Below are 20,044 nucleotides of genomic sequence, written 5' to 3' on the forward strand. Positions count from 1 at the left end.
GACGTCCCCTCAATATTGGTTGGTTTGTAATTGGTTTCGGTGTCTCTAACAGTTCCCCCCACTCCACCTTTGACTGCATTGCATTGCAATTGTTTTGGTTTATATGTATATATATATATATGCAGTGCCTTCTTATCATTTCTCGTCTATCTTTATATTATTGTTATATCTATTAGTTGTGTTGTCTGTCAATAAAACATCGCAACTCACGCTAAAAACAACTCATTTTATTCATTGATGTTATGTTTGGCAAATAAAAAAGTTTTTTTCTCTCAATTCAAAGCAAACAACAATTTTATTTGTTGTGTAGTTTCTGTGACTTTCACGTCACCCATATATCTGTTTCTATACCTACCTGTCCTGTATGACTCTCTTTCCCTCAAACTTATATTGCCTGCGCTCTCACGTGAGCTCTGGTGAACAAAACTGTCCAACTGTCCAGAGAGAGTCTGCAGAGCTCAACAGCAAACAATTGCTGACTTTTTTTTGGACTCACATTTGTAAGTCCAATACAAGTATAGTGTAGTATAGTGTATGCCGGATATGAGGAATGGCACACCAGGTGGTCAAAGGGTTTGCATTTAAATAAAGCTTTTGAGTTGACTATTGAAAAGCTATCGTAAGAAAAGTTATTCATCACAAGCCAACAGACAGACAGCCGGTCATCACAAGCAACCTATTGGTTAGCAGTGTATGCGTCACGTGATTGTCGATGTCATTATGACCGACAACGTTATGGTCTCCTCAACCAACAACTCCAATGTGAATATGCTTTGGTAGGTCAGGGAGAGACACAAATCATTTATTGCGGCTCTAAAGCCATCAAATACATCCAATAACTTATTATTACAATCACTTATTCCTATTTTACATCAACTCTATCCCTAACTTTTATATACCATATAAACTACTCTAAGTTTCAACAGTTATCACATATCATTGACTGTCAGTTAAAAGTATATTAAATATTAAGTATTGTTTGCAATGAGTTCATACTTCGGTGCCGGTCATGACTGGCAATCAACTGAATTACCACTCAATCATTTCACTGCCGGAAAAGTTTGCTCTAATGTCTACAATACGCCATTGGGTGATACCCGAGCCCTTGCCAATGGTTACCAGTCATACCATTCACCACATCAAGGAGCTTATGTGATGACCCCAACTCCGACAATGTCCCGTTATGGCGGTACAGATCATAACCATCCCATAGGACACAACCGATTCATCGAAAACTCTGTTGCTTTTTCACATCATTCCCAACATAATAGTCATAGTCATCATATGAGTCCTCATACACATCCTTCTCTGCAACACCACAGTCACGCACATCATCCACATCCAGATCACGTATTTACGGGACAGGCACTTCTTAGTGGATCTACAGGGACACCAACTGTTACACTTCAAGCTTCTGTACCATATCATGCACTTAGTCAACATGCGAGCCCTACTGGTGTCCACTCACTGCCAATACATGGCCACAGTGTCACTAATCTGTTACAAACAGATGCCTTGCTTCAAGATAGCACCGGTGGTAATCGTGTTGTCACTCCCGACCAACTTTGTGGAACATCTCATAACACCGGTTCGGTAACACATCCGTCTCATCAAATCTATCCATTGAATCAAAGTCCTGCCTCATGTAAACTAAGTGCTAATTATGACACTAAATATGAGTCCAAATATATTATTTCTGAACATAAATTTGAGAACAATTCAATCACTACTGGAACCACCCGTTCCACATCAACTACAGATGGATCGCCTGCTTTTGATACACCGCCACCCACTACACCTGAATTAACATCAATTAAATGCCAATTAAATCCGCATCAAACACCACAACAAGCCATACATCAACAGCAACCACAGCCGCAAACTGGTAGTAATAAACAGTACTATCCGTGGATGAAATCATATCAGGGTATGTCTTGTTTACTAAATTGCTCATTAAATAACACATAAATAAAGTAAGAGATATAAAACACATAAAATTGTGTGAAATGTTAAAACAAAACTTGATTATAGCGGTACTGACAGTGAGAGGGAAAGGCATCGGCAAACGTGCTGTCCTTGATCTCCATCATACATCTCATTCATTATCATTACTACATTAAAATAAATATTATTACCAAAAAAAGTTTAACATTAAAATTGCTTTTTAATTAACTATATTTTAAACGATAGTTCAATCTGTCTACTAAATTACGATTTTTATTTTATTATATTCTAAGCATGGATAGTCTTGTAAACATTTTATGGGCCATACAATTACACGCTATTGAGAGATAATTAATAAATTGTGTTTAAACTGCTATAATAGTTATGTATAACAAATTATATATATAATATTATAAACATGCTATTTAAAAAGTAATTAAATTATTTTTTATTTCTATTATTTATATTTTATAACTGTTATAACTGTTTATTTTTTATTTTTAATATAAATATATTTGCATTAATATTACAATGAGTACTATAATACAGCATAATATATATACAGTATATAACATATTTTAATAAGAAAACAAGAGTTATTATATTAATGAATTATTAGTTTATTACTTCATATAAAATCACAATAAAAATAATTAATGATATTATTGTAACGAAATATTGTTTGCCTTTATTGCAAATGCCATAGACTCAGGACAGGGACCAAAACGGACGCGACAGACATATACTCGTTATCAGACATTAGAATTAGAAAAGGAGTTCCACTTTAATAAATATCTTACACGAAGAAGAAGAATAGAAATCGCACATACATTAGGTCTGACTGAAAGACAAATCAAAATTTGGTTTCAAAATAGAAGAATGAAAGCCAAGAAAGAAAACAAAATCAAATCGGATCCAAATTCAAGTGATGGCAAACTCATTGATGATAATGACGATTCCAATGTTATTATATAACTATAAGTTTATTTTTTAGTATTACAAATTCAAAATATTTAATATATCATTTAAGATTAATTTAGTTATGATTAGAAAAATGTGAATATTTATTGTTAATTATTATACTATATATATATATATTGTGTATGAATATTGTTTATATCATATATTTATATTACATATTTTTAATATTTATGATATATTTGAAATCATTTCCTGAGATGTATTACTGATAGATATAACCATTTATTTACATTCAATTGTCTGCACCAATATATTTATAAGCATACCTTATGCCCCATAAACCCAATAGAAATGTATATTAAAGAAAGCGATTGTTTGACAAAAACAGTACAATTTTCGCAAAGTCTATAGCATTGCTAAAAGCAGATGGGCTTCACTTTTGATGAATTTATTGCACTTAAAGAGTTGACTTTCTGTGTATAAGAAACCCTTTCTTTTGAGACAGTTTTATGACATGTCATATAAATTGATAAAAGCGTATAAATAGTCAAACCTTATCACTGAATCGCTAAACTAAAGGAAAAATGTTAAAAGTGGTTCACTATATTCAGTTAGTATATAACTTAAAAATTATTGAGAGAGATGTCAATTGTCGTAATAATAATAATATCAAATAAGTTAGAATTTTTATTTATATATAATTTAATAAAGCTATTTATTTTTACGGGTTTCTATATATTCAAAATAATACAAAATTAATTACTGTGCAATTGTTTCATATTTAGGCTAGAGTTGAAAATTCTGGTATATAATTTTTTATAATATTATTTTATTGTAAATATTATATACTGATAATATCTAAAAGCATTATTCAACAATTTTAAAATTTAAAATAATGTTTAAATTCAATGCCAAAGAGAGTATATTAGTAAATATAAATCAAAAACAGTTTGTTTCCTCATAACTCGTAACCAATTTTTAAATTGCTTTTTGAATATTTAGTGGAACTCGTTATACACACCAAATAAAAAATGTAATTTCTCTCACTTTAAGAACCATTATATCTGTTATAAATGTATTTTCATATATGAAAAGATAGTCTACACTCTGTATACTAAATATATACAGTATATACTGTATATTAACTGCTCTTGTGCTACACTTTGTATTGTAATTGTGTATATAATATTATATATTGATGTAGTCTATTGATGCACACACACACACAAAACACATTGAGGACAGACATATCTCATACATTTCCAAGTTCACCAAATTTACCATGATAATATAATAAATGGCAATGCATTTTTAAGTACAAAAATTATTCATACATTCCAATGATTTATATACTTTTATTTGATAAAATCATTTAGTATTTATATTTTGTTACTAAATATTAAATAATTAAAACAATTGTCTAAATATAAGACAAACAAAGTTATATATTGTAATAATTGTATTTATTTATTTATATAATATCTGTAATCACTTGGATTTGACACCAAAGTTATCATTATTATAGTGTATTGTTTAAGTAATATAATAATTATCGTGATATGATATAACATTTTAGTTCCTACGGGTCTACATGTGATTCAAATTGATTTGAGTAATATATTTATACTGTAATGCCGTTTAATATTAACATTAATGTATTAGTTATAATAAAAATCAGACATAACATTAAAATATCACAAATAATCAAAATTGTAAAAGTATTTACACAATTTTACAAAATTACGATTTGTATACATAAAATATATGTGATACATTTGAATAATTATTATAATTATTAATTATTTATTTATTACATTGTCACCAAAGTTAAAGCATTTCTAAATTAATGTTTATCTGTATAATATTTAAATATATAAATTATATATTAATATATAAAGTATTAATTTTCTTAAGCTAAAAATTTTCTTATTAAATTTATTATATAATAATTTTCTATTTTATGTATAATTTTTAATTTTAAAATTTACTTTGAATTATATAAAAAGTGATAAAAAATGGCATATATTTTATTGTAATGAAATATTTGCAACATTAATGTTATTGTAAAACCGCATATATTTAATACACTATTTACAACTTTTAATATTATAATTATTATAAAGATATCAATTTAAAAAATAATTAACATATTATAAAATTTATTTATTATTTTATAATTTTTATTGAAAAAGTTATACATTTTATTTCAATTGAAAAACAACATAAATAAGAATAAAATAAAAACAAAATAATAATAATAATAATAAAACAATAGAAATAAAAATATATAAAAAACAAAAAGTGAAGTCAAGTTTATTTGTAAATCCAAAGATTACTAGCGCTGAGTGATAAATAAGGAGTAAGTCATATATTATATCAATATATTGTAAAAATGTTTTATATATCATACAGTATACCATATACTGTATTACTAGTAGTATACAGTATATTGCAGTGTTGCTGTGCACCCCTTTATGCAAGATTACACATTCATCCTCCTCTCGGGGGGACATTACCATTTACTCTATATTTACAAACACATACAGTATATAAGTATACTCTCTCTCTCTCTCTCTCTCTCTCTCTCTCTCTCTCTCTCTCTCTCTCTCTCTCTCTCTCTCTCTCTCTCTCTCTCTCTCTATTCTCTCTTATGTTAAGTCTCTTTCAACCACTGTATTGAGTAAAAGTGTTATATTTGTTTCTTATATTCATTCATGTCATATATGTTTTTAGTTGATATCATTTGAAAGATATTCAAATTTTGTTAAAATATTAAATAAATATAAAGACAATTAATAACATATTGTGTCCGTTTGACAGTCATATGATAGCAGTTAAAATGAAATAACATACAATATAATATATATATATAATCAATTGAATACTACAGGTGTTGCTATAATTAATTATTGATTTCATGTTTTCTAATATTATTAACATTGATATTATTTGAGAGACAGTGAAAAAGAGAGAAATAATAAAATATAAACTATAATAATATATCGATTGATAGTATGGAAAAAGTATTTCATGCTTTGATGAATAGATGTTTTATAGTTTGTTGACTAAAGCAATGGCGCTCTCATTGATTGTATATTTTTCTCTCCCCTAATGTCTTATGTTATATGAGAAACGTTTTTTTCGGAGCATTGAAGACTAGATTTTGAAAAATTGAAAGCATATCCATGTTATCTGTTTTTTTATTTGATGAATGCATTATTAAAATATAGTAATTGTAGTGATGAGCCAAAAAATAGATGTAATTTTTGTATTTTACAATTTAAAGGTTGTTTACTTTTGTAAGTTTTCAACCGTAATATAACCGGTGCTATAACTATGGCGCGCATATATAAGTTGCCACACAATAGCAGATGTGAGTCAGTCATAGGAAAGACTGACTACCAGAGAGTCACAGCTTCACAACTATGTGTTGCCGACCATAGTCTTCATACGGACACTATTGTCATCTCATAAATGTCTACAATATATATATATATATATATATATATATATATATATATAATATAAGTATATATATAAATATATATACAATATATATACATCCATACATGCATTACTTTCAATGTCTCACACAATATTGGCTTATAATCTCTCTCATTGATTCATACGATGTGTTTAAAACAGTTTCTCTCTTTATATATATATATTTATAAAGTTAGTTGTGGTGTAACACCTATTCTCTCGCCCTATTCATCTCTCTCTCTCTCTCTCTCTCTCTCTCTCTCTCTCTCTCTCTCTCTCTCTCTCTTTCTCTATTCATTTATTCATTCATTGACTTATTTGACAAAATATAAAAAATATGGATTTTTGACAGCATTTTCTGTTTTTATAAATGCACTCAAAATACGAATTATTTTCTATTTTTCTCTCAAAAAACGATTCCTATCACTAACTCAATGTTAAAACATATCAAAGAAAAACATGGTATGTATTCCCTGCCCTGTTGTCTGTTTCAAAAGTAGAGAAAGAGAGAGAGAGAGAGAGAGAGAGAAATGGCAAAAATGTGCTCATTTACTACTATTTTTAGCCTTAAAACATAAGATCATTTTATTATAGAAATGCAGTCAACTTTATGACATTTTTAACATTAGAATTTATCTATTGTTTGATTTTGGTTTAAATTTATTATTATTGTTGTAAATATTATAAGTGTTATTATGATGTTATTATACAGTATGATGTCCTTTTATTGTATTAAAAATACTATTACTAATAATAATGTTGTTACCTAAAAATAATGATTTCTAAAACATTTTTTAATATGAAAAAATAAATAAATATTATTTTAATTAAACATTTGTATAATAAATTTAAAAAATGAAAAGTTTTTCAACCAAATATTTTTCTTATCTATACATTATATTTAGTTGTAAACTCCATTTCAACATTTATTGTATGTGTTTACCAGTAAATAAATATCAGTGTGTATTGGCTGATACAGTATATACAGTACAGTATATAGTATTTGCACGTGTGGTGGGAACCGACACCATGTGCTCATATGCCTCACTATATCTTTTAGTTGGTCACTGTCATCAATCTTAGCAATTGTTTTCTCTATTTTTTAATAAAGGCTTATTTAACGAGTTTATCTCTCTCTCTCTCTCTCTCTCTTTCTTTCTTTCTTTCTTTTCTCTCTCCACTATTATATTTCTTTTTCAACCTAAGAGTATTGAGTGGACTAATGCCCACATATTATATTATTATATAGTTATGATGGACAACAAAATAGAGGAAAAATAAATTACCGATTAATAGATTGTTTTAGCAACAAATTAAATGTTCACTTAAATACATTATATTTACTATAAGTGAAGTTTACTAAAAATGGTTAAACTCAATATGTTTGTCATATAATAAATTGAAACAAATAATGTAAAAATGCTAAATATGGATCAACTTTTTCTATAGTACGGTAGTGACTCAAACTCTGCGTCTAATTAGTTGGAGAGAGAGAGAGAGAGAGAGAGAGAGAGAGAGAGAAGAAAACTAGAAAAATAGTAAAACTAATTAGAAATACTAATGCCATTAATTTGCAAAAAAAAGAGACTATATGTGAGTTGTGTGTATGGGAAACACAAAAACACGCACAAGTAATACATGATAAATAAGGTTTTATACAGCAGTATATATATATATAAGACAAAAAAATTGTCACAAATGATTGTAAAAGACTATTAGTGCACAAAACAAACCAAACTATTTCTTACAGTGAGTGACAATCCATGGAAAGACAAAGTCATAGCATTATATCAAACTTTCAAACTCTCTCTCTCTCTCTCTCTCTTTCTCTCTATTTTTTCATTAATTATGCATTGACTTTCGCATAAACACATTTATACTTTATTTACTCACTTACTAATTATGGCATACAATGTCACTGCTTTTTTCGATACAACATAAGTTGTCAATCGGTCAGAAAATAAACAATAATAGCTATAATATGAATAATAGTCATATTTTAAATCAAATTGTTATTCTAAAAAAAACTAAAAACAAAATTGCAGTACAAATAATATACAAAACTTTTAAAAGAAAAATAAAACAACAAACAATATTTAAATGTGAAATTAATTTGAAGAAATGGTAGAATCAGAAGCAAATCAGGTGAACATCAGAAATCAAATGACTGTCGGTATTTGGTTGTTGTTGTTGCCGGTGAAGAGCAGTTCCATGCGCTCTGGTTGATAGCACTGGCAATAGTGAGGCGCATAAGAATTCTTGGTGTGCCTCTTGAGCCTGAGTCTAATGTCTGGCAGATATAAATGGGGAGAGGAGGGGGTAAATGATAATGTGGTTGTGGTATCATTCGGCAACAGAGAGAGCAGAATCGGGGAAAAACTTTGGGACACAGAAAAAGGCTACGGATTTTAGGTTGAAGTTGAGGTTGGACTGGACCGAGAAGGAGGTGCTGCTCCACGTCTTGTTATATAATATCAGATCCCGTAAACTATGAGAACAACTCAGATCTGATCTGACACTCGTCGTGTGCACTCAAACACTGTGTTTCTAACCAGAGTATTGCTCTCTTTCCTTAAAAAACCTGCAAAAATATATACAAACCGTCAAAAAAGTGTATTTCAACTTATTTTGCAATTTTGATGATCGGCTAAAAATTTGATACTAAAAATCAACTTTTATCGCATCATATTCTTGTATGTGTTTACATTGTATATAAAACTATTTGTATCTCTACTACTGTTATTTTATGTCTCGGTTGAGATCTCAGTTCAAAAGTATCGCATAATTATTGGCAACAATTCTCAACTGAGAGAAAAGTTTTCTTAAATTTATTTATAATTTAAGAAAATTATACAATTTGTAGATTTTTTGTTTATATTTTTTGTCTTCATTTTATATAATATTATTTGAGTGAATATTTTCTTTTCTTTATATTTCTTCAAAAGAAAGACATTGAGAGAGTGATAGAGAAAAAATAAATCTAAAAGAAAGAGAGAAAATATTTTTGTTTTAATGTTTAAATAAGTATTTTGTGCTAATTGTATGAAATAATTATATATTCAGCCATTCAGTCATCATTGTCCCCATCGTCGACATCATTACCAGAGTTTTACAACAATTATTATTTAAGGCCTGTTTTTCTCATTCACTCTCTAATGTTTAGGTAAAATATTTATTCATTAGACTTGAAAAACAAGTCAAAACTTTTTTGGTTTCTATTTTTTTGATTTGATTGTATGACTTGAGATATCTTAGTCTAAATTACTAATATCTATATTATTATTATTAGTATTGTATTAATAACAGTAATTTATAAGACATTTCTCTCCCTATTATCACAGCATTGATAGTCATATAAAATACTAGTTATTGGTCTCATAGTGTTTGGTTGTCTTTCAAGTAATACCTAAACATTGGTATCACTCGTATCTGTGGAGAGCTGTGTTCGTAGAGTGCATTCATCGCGAGCTCCGTCTGTGTTATGGCAACGCCAGTGTCTGTTTGAGTCAGGCATTGGTTGCATTGGTATCACGTGTCGGTGGATTGGGTTGTCTTAATCATATTGGTTGGTATAATGCGCTATTAAAGTGTGCCGGAGGTTTCCTGGAGAGCATAGCAGTATCGGCCATAATTCATCAAAATTGCGTGGAATATTGGGAACAATTACCAAACAAATCATTCAAGAGAGCAGATGAGCTCATATCAGTTCGTCAATTCTCTTACCTCGTGCTACGGACAGCCCGGTGTCCGGTCGGCCGTCGCACCCGAGGCCGCACAGACTCCACAAGACTATTACACACCACAAGCAGTCTATAATAACTGCTACGCGAGTGCGGCCAACAGTGCTGTTTCGGGCGCCACTCAGCCCACATCACCCGCCTATTCGGCATATCTGCAGAATGGCGACCATCACAGCAGTCATCATCACTCGAGTCATCCACACGTCTCCTCACATCACAGAGAACTTCATCCCTATTCGAGCAATTCGTGTTCCCAATCGGCCTCTCAGGCCGTAGTCCAGTCTCGGCTCAGTCATCATGGCTCGGCTCAGCCTATTCTACCCTCTCGAACACCAACCTCTCCATCGAGTTGTAAGTACGCCATTGATTCCGCCTCATCGCCTCAAGATCTCAGCACATCCAGTGGTGGTGCCGGCCAATCACCCGAACCCAGAGCCACACCACCGCAAGGCTCACAACGAGGGTCGACCGGATCGGCACAGAATATATCGCAACCTAACAGTGGAAACACCGCTCAAAATAATTCACAAGGAAATGGAGCCAATGGAGGCAAGAACGGCACTTACGGCTCATCAAATCCACCACATATTTATCCCTGGATGAGGAAAGTCCACGTCGGCCAAAGTAAGACACTTCCACTTACTTGTTGTACATTATCTTAATCTTAATACACAAAATAGTTAAGCTATACCTCTTAAGTTTGACATTTTGTTGATATTTTGTTCAATTCAATGGTTGAGCTGTAATGTTGTGAATGTAGTATTGATGTACTGTTGATGTTGTGTTGATGTTGTGTAAGAGCACAGATAAACATGACTTTCCCGATGGGTATCTGGACTGGAAATGTCGAGTTCTGGAGCGCAGAGGCCTTTTTGACTGTTCTGAGTGATCTTCAGACGGTTGTAAATTTGGATGTGGAACCACCTCTGCTGGTACTGTCAAACATAGGTTTCCCTCCCATTAGCCATAAAATAGCACTGATACCAGTGAACAACTGCCATAATTTTACTGTATTACTGCCTCAAGAGTTGGCAAAAGCAGTTAGTTTTATGGCCGGCCATAAAATAGGCAGTTAAAGGGGGACATAAAGGGCCCGGTGCTGATTTACAATCTTACTTTTATTATATCAAGCGTAACGAAATGATAGGGTGCTCTCAGTGCTCAACAGGCCTACACACCAACATTAACTATAACTATACATCTCTCTGTATGTGTACTGTCTTAGCATTTCATTTACTATTTCAATACATTTTGTATTTTTACAATTGTTTGCGAATTAGACTGAATATCTTCAATGTGTTATATTTACGATGTTTACGGTGTCATATATATATATATATATATATATATCTATGTGATATATATATATATATGGTATATACAGTATATATAGTATTATGGCTGTGCACGGCATCAGCAGCACTAGCATTGACACGGCATGTCTACTATCTGTGAGCTCTATGAATGCAATGTAATGTTATTTATTATAAGAGTATGCATGAGTTGTGGGCGACTGACTATAACTTTTCATTTATATTCCTCGACCTCCAGGCGATCACTACTGTTATTGTTGTATGTGTTTGTCAGTTGGTAGCACCGGATGGTCAGCACCAGAGTATCCATTGCAGTATCATTTATATTGACACAAAAAGACAGGCCTTCACACTCTTATAGTGAGACTTTGTGCCTAATATTACTGATACATACATATATTGATATATTATATACAGAGACAAATACTCCTAGAAAAATACCACTAAAATACTGGTGCTGTAAAAGTGGTGCTCCAAACCAAATGCAAAATATTTTCATACTAACAAAGAGAGAGAGAGAGAGAGAGAGAGAGAGAGAGAGAGAAACATTTGGCATTTGGTTTTTCTTCTCATTTGGCTTTAAATTTGCCAAAAGCCATATCTCATTGAATAATGAATATAAATATGAGTCTTGAAATGCTTTTAGTTTTTGTTCAGATATTTTCCTCAAATATAATTATTGACCAAAACATTGATGAATATATTTCTCAATGTCTTTGTATTTCAATTACTTTTCTATACATATAAATCTCATTATTGACTGATGATTGCATAGTTTCAATTGAAAAACATTTCTTTAAATAAAAAAAATGTTTTGGTAATCAAATGATAGTTTAATTTTGTAATTCATTTAAGTTTGACTACATTTAAGTATTAGTTTTTAGTAATGGCTTTGTTTGAGATGAAATCCTTGAGGCCTTAATTCTAAATATAATATAATTACAACATTTACTATACATTACTATAATGTTTGACTAATGCTATGTTTTAGCGTTCATTTTGTCTTTATTTCCATATTTACGTACTGACAAACAGCATATATATATACTGATAGACATTGAAAGACACCAACAATGTTGTAGTGTTGTTGTTGTTGTTTTAGTAGTAAAAAATATTCAGTAAAAAATTTCTAAATATAATGCCTATGCCGTTGGTATTGCCATTATATGAGTGATGGCTCAGTGGTGGCAGAGAGTGGTGTAGCACTCTATCATTCCCTCAATTGCTAAGAACATTAGTAATGGTTTGTTTATGAGAGACAACGACTAACCCGTGTATAAAGACATTACACATTATGCACTAATACATTATAAACGCATAGATGAACCATTGGACTATAATTTAAGATTTAAACAAAAAACAATCTATTAATATAGTATAACTCAATTCATTAAACAACACACGTATACTTTTCTCATATATGACACACACACACACACACACACACACACACACACACACACATATATATATATATATATATTCAAATAAAGATACACAGCTCAGTTCAATGTCGGATATCTCTTATTTTTGTATGCAAAATGTCAATGTATTATAATATATACAATTGTAATATCATATATTATTACACTATATTAAAATTTCATAATATAATAGTCGACAGTGAAATTAAGTTTAAATGATTGTTTAATTGACGGCTCCCTTATAAATATGATTGCATGTCTAATGTGTTATGTCTAACATATTTTAATTTTATGTTTAATCTAATGTATTGTAATGTTTTGACAGACGGTGTGAACGCAATGGGAGAGACCAAAAGGCAGAGGACATCGTATACAAGATATCAAACACTAGAGTTGGAGAAAGAGTTTCATTTCAATCGGTATCTCACGAGAAGACGTCGCATAGAAATCGCCCATTCGTTATGTCTGAGCGAAAGACAAATCAAGATATGGTTTCAAAATAGACGGATGAAGTGGAAGAAAGAGCATAAAATGCAAAGTGTAGTTCCGCCACAATTACCTCAAATGTTAGGTCCAGTCGACCATCATTTGCATCATCTTCACGAAACTAAAGCGTGAAGAGCATCAAAAAACACTACCACTTAAATCACAAATATATAAATTTATTATATAATATAAATTTAATTATAAATATAATTATTTATCAATCGTTTTAATTAAATCGACTGAAAAATACAACAAATACACTGAAAAATTCATCAATGGATAGGAAACACTTTTCCAAATATATATAAATATAATTGTATAAACTTATTGATTATATACTAAATATTGTTAATTTAATCATTAATCGATCTATAGATACATAAATTTATTATTTGATTCATTAATGGGAAAAATTGAAATAACTGAAAATCAGTAAATGAGTCGACATTTTTTTTATATCAAACTAACGGTTTTTTTAATTGATATAAAATGGGACTTAAATTATATGTGAAGTTTAAATGTTCACTATTTACAATGAAATTACTATAAATTCATTAGTTTTTTTTAATTAATTTTATTCATATATAATTGTAATTATTATCTAAGTATACGAAAAACATCTCTAGATTTGAGAAGTACTTTTCCAATACCCATATAAAAAGTAAATATAAATTTAAAAATCTTTGAATACATTATAAGGGAAAAAATTGAGAAAAATCGAGAGGTTTGCGATAGGTTTAGGATTGAGTTTGCAAAACAAAGTATAACTTAAATTAATTTAAATCTATATATATATATAAATATATATTGTATTTATTTATTACATAATTAGTCCAAATTTGTTAAATCTAAGGGTCAGTCATTTATATAAATATATATTATGTAAAAAATAATATATATATTTAAAAATTATTATAAATTTCACTAAAATTTAGCTAAACAATGAAAATCATATAAATTATAAAGTATTTATTATTAAGTAAAATTTGTAATACTTTTGAGATTTATTTTTTATTTGTTTAATTTTTTTTAATTATAATTATAATTTGTAATATTGTATTAAAACGATGTGTTGGGCGTGCAATGTATGCAATTGTCTCATAGGAAATGATATTTAAATGATTGCTATAAACTTATAATGAATAATACGATGTACAGTACAAACACATTATTCACAAAAGTTAAAAACTATTGTAAAACATAATTAAACTGACAAAATGTTTGTCCTTTCATATTATATTGAAGGGACAAACCATATGAGACACATGTGTAAACCAGTATACGACAAAAAAAACAATTATTTTATTTGTTAATAATTTGTAATATTGTACTCATAATAATCATATTGTATCACAACATACAACATTACGACCATATCATATACCTATATCTTTATCATATATTTTGCTTTGAGAGTTCAATGCTTATTATTTGCAGTATTTAGCACACAATCAGACATTTCAACAATAGGCAAATATATTTGTCTATATCTGTATTTTATAAAAAATAATTATAATTAATAATGACTATTACATAGCATTTATTTTAAAAAATAATTATTTTGTTAGAAATTTCTTTTTTATATAAAAAAATAATGTCACCTATCTAACATAAAGCAATAACACACACACACACACTCAATATCATACCTATTATTATATTGAATATAACAAATGAAAAGCTGTATGTTTTCAGGTACCAAACCAATGATGATTATTACATATGAAATGTCGATTATGAACTATAAATATATGTAAAAAGCATTTATTTGACGACTCATCACACGTACTATTTTCTAATAATTCCTGTCATTTCAGTCAAACTTTATAATTGATTTTTTTCATATTTAGGTGCATATATATATATATATATATATATATATATATATATATATATATATATATTGTGTATGTATAGTTTGATAGCAAAAGTATATTATAGCAAATTAATGGAAACATAGTTTTTTGGTGAATCATTATCAACACTGGTATTGTATTTATCATTAATGTTCCATTAAGACGAAGCACCGGTGGTTCAGTATGTAGGCACCAGTTCCTGACAGTAGGTGTGTGTCATCCGTCTTATCAGAGAAAGAGTGAAGAAATGATGGTTTAGTGAGAAGTAGACCATATCTGAGACATTCTCCTATTTTGTTAGACTTTTTTAGTTGATTTTTTTGTTAATATTTTTAACAATTTTTTTAATCATTAATTTATTTATTTTGACAAAAATCATTAATTATTAAAGTAATTATTCTATTGCTCAACCCATACATCATAAATACTAATTTCTTATATATCTGTTTGACTAAATGAACAGATAATGTGATGTTATATAATATCTAAATATTCAAATGTTTGCAATTAATTAGTATCTATAGACAAATATTAAAAATAAACAAAAATCAAATTTATTGTAAATCGATAATAGCATGAATTTGATAAAAATATCTTATAAAATGGTATATGAAATGGTCGTAAAGTTGTTGTTATCATATTATATCTTTGTATACATTAATTAATTTTATTTCTGTGATAGAGTTTCTGAACCAATTCATTCTTACATTACAAACACAATTAGTTGATTATGTGATGGTTCACTAATATTATATATATATAATATTATATATAGTATATATATATATGTAAAACAAACAAAATAATGTAATAATTTAAACCAATAATGTAATGCTTTAAAAGTGTGTGAGAAAAGACATTCATATTGTTTTTTGTAATGTAAAGGAAAGCCTAAATTTGTTTATCGACTTATTTGTGTATAATTATAATTATTATATATTATTATTATTATTAGATAAAGATGAACAGTGTCTTTGTAAAACATTTTAAGTAAAAACCATTAATTTATGTCAAAGAGTTCCTCTACAGCTGCTAAACATTTCACCTTTATTTTTTATACTTAATATATCTATGTTTTCCTAAATATAAGTTAGTATCTATCTCCCTGTCCTCTTTTTTATGCTAATTATCTTTACAATGTCTATAGCACCTTAACAATAAATAAATCCCTTACCACCCGTTCCCAACAATTATCAATCTCGATATTTCACTATAATATAATATATTCACTTTCATTCACACTAAACAACTTTGCTATTATTTAACATTTTTTGTTCACATTTTTTTTTCTCTCACTCTTCTATTGCTTATACCTTGTAATCAATCATAAAAACTGTTGTGAAAACCTTGAAAAATGTTTTTTAAAACAACTATAACTAACTAATAGCTACTAAATTGTCATATTATTTATAATTGTGTTTAATGTAAATATTGTACAAAAAATAAGTATACATTTTAAACAAAAACTACATAATTTTTTCAGATCTCTCACACTCGAGTAACATAATTTAACGTTAATTTTAGGTATTTTTCAGATAAATTACCATTTAATTGTTTAAATTTTTTGTTTTATATGTATTAGTGTTACTAAGATTTATATTTAATATTATTAATACTAATTATAACTTATTATGTGCTCTTAATGTAAAACATAATAACTTTTAAATTATTATGGTTATTTTTTATTATTTTAAATCTTAAAATATTTGCAAAATTTCTGCAAACAAAAATAAGTTAAAAACTATAAAAAACAAAGATAGCATTTGTTTTATATGTAATTTATTTTATTATTACTACAGTATTTACTATTCATTGCTTATATTCGTTAATGACATTTATATCTCAAAAATATATAATTTATATATTGAATATTTTTCATAATAGTGTTATAGTTTACCAAAAATAGTTTATATAACCTAATTGTTGTCCAAATTTATTCAGTCATTAATTTCAGTCATCCATTCATTTAGTCATTTATTTACTTTTTTGTCACATTTACAACATATATATCAACTCATATATCTATGGATTCAATTTTGAATAATGTTTTCAACTGAACTGTCAGGTAAAAGGAGTGGTTTTTGTACAAAAATATTTGTATACAAATACTTGTATAAAATTTTTAAATGGTTTTACTCTTCAAATTGTCGTTTTGATGGAAAATTTTGTTTTGATTTCGTCTCTTTTACTATATATTTCATAACAGTGTAATAATAATATATAGTAAAGTCCTCTTTGTAAGTCAAATATTGTATATGAAAAATATTTAATTATTGAAGCGTAAGAACATTGAATTGTATTGAATATAATAGCGGAGACATTGCAAACATTATATTCAATAGTTGTCGACACATCAAATGAAATGTTTTTATCACATATTTAGAGGTAAAGTCTCTGAATGGCAAATATATGTGTGTTTGTAACCAAAAATTAATTAATTTTGTTTTCAATATCCCTCTGAGCTTTAAAATACCAATTGTTTTGTGACAATACTATGACTGCACTGCAAGACTCTCTACTGAATATTAATTTATGTTAATTAAAGACATCTTTCAATTCATTTATTTGGTATAACAGAGAGTTGATATTCATTACGTGAGACAACTGTCATCTATTATATAATGCATAATAAAATGTAATTTCAATCATATAATTCTTTCAAACTTTTATATCGAAAAATATTAAATTACATTATTAGTAAATAATTATATAAATTATTTTTACAATTTTTAATTAAACTTGTTTTTTAAAAAAACTCATCTCTCATACAATGTATATATAAAATGCTTGAAAAAAATTTAACAAAAAATATCCAGAAGGGAAATCATTTACAGTATAATTATTAGTTAGTAAAATAAAAAATATATAATAAAATGTAAATATTTGGCAACAAATTCGATGATATGATAAGATTGGTTCAGCAAAAGAGAGAGCTCCCTGTGCTGTGTATGTGAAGTGCAAAACTGGTGTATTGTATATATTATGGATGAAGAATACACTGAACCATAGCATCGATAGCACCAGTAGTGGTGGCTCTCAAATACTAGTGATAGTAGTGTTGGCTCTATGGCTCCATCGGTCACCTCAGAGGCGAACATCAAAATAATAATGGCTGTCACTTCTTCACCAGTGCCATCACTACCAGTGCCACCACATCATTACAAACGTCAAACATTACTTTCAATTTTATATATCCACAAATCTATTGTCTAATTGTTGGTTATCAGTGTCTTATTGAAGACATTTGATTAGTGTTTTCTATAAATAAGTTGTGAGTGAATGCACTGAAACACACAAATCACACGTTATATTGTATTATATACGGTATATATACCAGAGTTTGTTGGTATAAGTGCTGAGCTCTTATGCTGGCGAAGCTTGGCTTTAAAGCCGACAATAATTTCTTTAATATTATTTATATCAATGCTATTCATTTGATATACAGTATGTAAGTCATGTATATTTAATTAAATTGTTTTGTTATAATAACAATCATCTCAACAAACAAATACAACAATTACAACAAATTTTATTTAAATGGTAATTATTTAACTGAATCATAAAGTAAATAAATAATTAACTAAATTCTCATATTATAAAACATAATCAAAATAATTACAATATTATTAATTAAATAATAAAATATTATTTAAAATTTCTATTTTTAAAAAAATAGTTTCAAGACATGACTTAAACACTAGAAAGGATCGAAAACAACTAAAATGACAATAACTGAGGTGAGGGTCAAAATCACGGCAAAGAGTTAATGTGTGACACATTGGTTGACAATAATAATAAATAGACGGCTCATCCATGTTTGCCTTTGACAAGTAAAGGGGCGGTCGTATGGTGTCATTCATCTGAATACTTGTTCTTTTATAACCTTTTATTTTTGACCATTATATTGATCTTAAGGTCATAGTTAACAGTGCACTAAATGTCTACCATCTATGGTATGTAATGCCTAAACAATCTATCAGTTCTAAAGATAAATTCAAGATATACAGTATAAGCTGTGTATACAGTACTGTATGTCATAATAGAGCTAACGTTGTAAATGAATGCATAAGACTGTATTGAATTGAAGAATATGTGGTAAAGTAATAGATAAGTGTAAAGAATATTAAGTGTGAAAACATGTCTTTTATGAAAACAGTGGTATTTATAAGACATTGATATAAATATGTAATTTGTAGGTATATTTGCATTAGTAGTTAGCAGTGAAGTGATGGTGGGCAGTGCCTTAACGGGATAGGTCGACCAAATAATTTATTGCTATCAAAACAATATTAGTGATACTCAAAAATTTGCGCACAAGTGTGTGCCCAGCAATATGTGCTACCAGTGCTTGAAAGCGATTAAATTGACTCTCAAATCGAGTTTAACTCACAATTGTTTTCAATTATTTAATCAAAGAATGATTTAAAAGAAATAATTGCTTAAAATATATAAATATAAGTGAAATGTATTGAGTGAAGTATGGGTGGAGTATATATGCAATTCATAATTTGTGAGGCAGTCTATAGAGAGGGATAGTCACCTCCCAATGCAGGCCTTACAGTAGGGCTGATGCTGTGCTGCCAATGCTGTGAACGCCATCGCAGGCCATCTCTGGCACTCACTCTCAACACTTGTACTGCTTTTGTGACCCAAACATCCAACAACTGTCCCACATCTCAGTCTTTTCTACACAAAATTAGGTGTCGACAGTAGTTCCTAACCTCACGTCCGATGCATTGATTTCGTCCAAATGTAAGTCCATTTATACTCTAATTGTTTTTTATTTTATTTTTTAATGTAATACTCGAAATATAACTGCTTTTAACATCTAAAACGATGCATGAGTTGAGACGCCCAGTGATTATAATGTACATCAA

At 28.7% G+C, this 20,044-nt stretch overlaps 2 protein-coding genes across 2 annotated transcripts; both read left to right on the top strand.

Annotated features, from left to right (window-relative positions):
* Positions 1–984: 984 nt before the first annotated feature.
* On the top strand, positions 985–2,919 carry LOC128960236 (homeobox protein Hox-A5a-like). Its single transcript, XM_054306308.1, has 2 exons — positions 985–1,927; positions 2,651–2,919. Exons 1-2 carry the CDS (start codon positions 985–987, stop codon positions 2,917–2,919), a joined length of 1,212 nt encoding a protein of 403 aa, XP_054162283.1.
* A 5,915-nt stretch (positions 2,920–8,834) lies between these two features.
* LOC128960066 (homeobox protein Hox-C5-like) lies at positions 8,835–13,489 on the top strand. Its single transcript, XM_054306136.1, has 4 exons — positions 8,835–9,041; positions 9,412–9,511; positions 9,690–10,712; positions 13,151–13,489. Exons 3-4 carry the CDS (start codon positions 10,040–10,042, stop codon positions 13,441–13,443), a joined length of 966 nt encoding a protein of 321 aa, XP_054162111.1. The 5' UTR covers positions 8,835–9,041; positions 9,412–9,511; positions 9,690–10,039; the 3' UTR covers positions 13,444–13,489.
* The last annotated feature ends 6,555 nt before the right edge of the window (positions 13,490–20,044 follow it).

Source organism: Oppia nitens, unplaced genomic scaffold, assembly GCF_028296485.1.
Source record: "Oppia nitens isolate AA-2021 unplaced genomic scaffold, nextdenovo-longstitch-racon4-pilon3 scaffold4_pilon_pilon_pilon, whole genome shotgun sequence".
Taxonomy (NCBI): Eukaryota; Metazoa; Arthropoda; class Arachnida; order Sarcoptiformes; family Oppiidae; genus Oppia; species Oppia nitens.